Raw genomic sequence first — 2,500 nt, forward strand, 5'->3', positions numbered from 1 at the left:
TCCCAAAAACAATTTGAAAAATTAACACTTGTTTAGTCTGAAAAATTGATCTTTGAACGTGTTTCGGAAAACAAGTAAAAGGGCCGTGACTCTAGTGTTTTGTTTATCACCAACTGTAAACGCATATCTGGACACCTAGAGTACGTTCGATCGGTAAATCCGGTTTTAGATCTCAAAATCTGGATCTTCAGATTTCCAATCGAACACAATCTGAAAACGGGTTTTGTCGCGGATTCCACTAATTGAAATCTTTCCTGGCATGGATTTCCAATTGACGAATCCGTTTTCAGATTTTGTATTCGACTGGAAAATCGAAGAACCAGATTTTAAGATGTAAATCCGGATTTCCCAATCGAACGCACTCCTACTTTCTTAGGAGACTAACCACGCCCATAATCAGGCTAATTGCTTCGGCGTGCAAAGGTTACCATCGGCGAGAGTTGTGACAAAAAACACATTTTAAACACGTGATTAAGGAGTCGTGTATAAAAAGCCCCCCTTGTTTAAATTTCTCATATTATGCGAGTCGTCTCCTTAGAACCTTGTTTATTGCAAGTGGTCATCTGAAGATATCGCTATGAGAGTAGCAGCTTTTCTCTTTTTCGCGCTGGTAGGCTGGAACGAAGCTTTCGGAATCGACACAGTTCCTCAATTGAATATGTCACAGTATATTGGTCGCTGGTATCAGGTATTACATAACTTGCATAACCCATCGTGCTAGGTACAAATCTCTCCAGCATTTAGATTAGGAACCTTAGATTTACAACGGGGACGTCAACGAAAAGTTTGCAATTTTAAATTTTTTTGTCTTTAGTCCAATTCGTCGAACTTCTATAAACTACTCGAACTATTTAGGAACTGAAGTGGGAGGAAAGGTTACCGTGGTGAAACCAGGCGAAAAAAAATTCGTCGTTATGTGCTCAAGTTGTCCCCAGAGCTTGAGATTTGGGCATTTCACCTCGTAGCTTTGCAGAGAATTAAATAGAAATATACAAATTTTCACACCGCAAGTGCAGAGCGATTGTTTTTGTATACAACGGCGATGTTAACAGCAGGGTCACTTCAAAATAGAACTTTGTATTATCATAGGTCTTCAGCGATTATTCCATCTAGTTTACGTCGTAAAATGTGGGCGAAGTATCCTAAAATAAATTGGATACGAGCGGTTTTAGAACAAAAATAAAGAATGCAGGGTTCACATCCGTACCCTCACGTTGTCGTGAAAACCTCAAATTTGGTGATATCATGTTGATGTGATGAAGAGTGACTCAGAGTAATGCAAAAATATGACCTAAAATACGTGCTGCACGTGCAGAACGATTACTTTTCTCTTATAATATTCCTATTTAATTTGTACCGTTGTCGTTGCCCGTAACCGTCGTCGATTCTATATTACGTATATGTAGTTGTTTATAAAAACTCTTCTTCTTTCTACGAGGCAAAAGTAAATGAATTGGTGTATCATAACTGATTTTGAGCAAAAATATTTCAAGATAAGGCATTTTGACCGTGTTTTTCAGGGCAGCCGTTGTCTCGCTTAACATTCCTGAAAGTGGTGTGTTTGCAGACTTCGTTAATTAAGCGACTTTAAAATGATACGTGTTTTTACCGGTAAGAAGCACGTGCCAATACAATAAAAATAATAATAAAAATAGCACGCCTGTTGTCTTTACGATTCGAATAACCGCAAGCGACTCCTCATTGGCTGAAAGTAATTGCCAACTCGGTTAAGCTGCCTGGTTTACTGGTTTAAATTTAATGAGAATTCTATTGAAATTTGCCGACTCGCTTAACTTTAAGCGATTTGGTAAAAGGGCTGTTTTCACGGAATTTTCGGTTGTCATTCGCTAAGTGACCTGAAAAACCGCTCGTGAAAACACGGCTACAGAGGCGTATTTCTTGTTGCGACCGGACAATAGCGAGAAACGGCGGCTGCTGGGCAGTCAACGACACGCCCAGAATACGAAGTCCAAAAAATCGTTTTGCGTCTGATGATATAAAAAAATGTCGATTTATGAAAACAAACCACCATGACAAACTCGGGGAAAATACGACTCTCTTATCCGTTTGTCAACATAAAGAGTCATGTGGTGGATTTTGAAATAAACGTGAATCACGTCAATGTCACATGTCATTCAGGAAGTTACTCAGCCTATTTCTGCACGGCTAAGTGCAGTTTTTCAACCATTTATTGTTCGGTGTTCGAAGTATTAGGAAAAATACTTAGTCAACACAGAAGATAAGCTTTAACGTTTTCGTTGTTGTGGTTGAGTGTTCTCTTCAAATTTTGCTATCTTGTAAGGCCACATTAGGACGCCACACCCCAAATGGCCTTTCGTAGCTAGAAAACGCTTTTTTCACTCATCATTGAAACAAAAATAAAGGTTAAAAATCGCAAGGGATTTCACAGTTCGGGTATTCAATATCTTGCCAAGCATGGCATGCAATTCACTAAAACAAAGAACTGCAATAATTTTTCTATTGCCGGCTCATTTTACAT

The 2,500-nt window shown here is 38.9% G+C and overlaps 1 protein-coding gene across 1 annotated transcript in view; it reads left to right on the plus strand.

Moving 5' to 3' along the window:
* The first annotated feature begins 498 nt into the window (after window positions 1-498).
* LOC137990071 (outer membrane lipoprotein Blc-like) overlaps window positions 499-2,500 on the plus strand; it is a 6,967-nt gene continuing 4,965 nt past the window's right edge. The window contains exon 1 of the mRNA XM_068835616.1: window positions 499-688. Coding sequence (XP_068691717.1) covers window positions 578-688 — 111 coding nt within the window. The 5' untranslated portion in view covers window positions 499-577. The remainder of the gene's footprint in view (window positions 689-2,500) is intronic.

This window comes from Montipora foliosa, unplaced genomic scaffold, assembly GCF_036669935.1.
Source record: "Montipora foliosa isolate CH-2021 unplaced genomic scaffold, ASM3666993v2 scaffold_54, whole genome shotgun sequence".
Taxonomy (NCBI): domain Eukaryota; kingdom Metazoa; phylum Cnidaria; class Anthozoa; order Scleractinia; family Acroporidae; genus Montipora; species Montipora foliosa.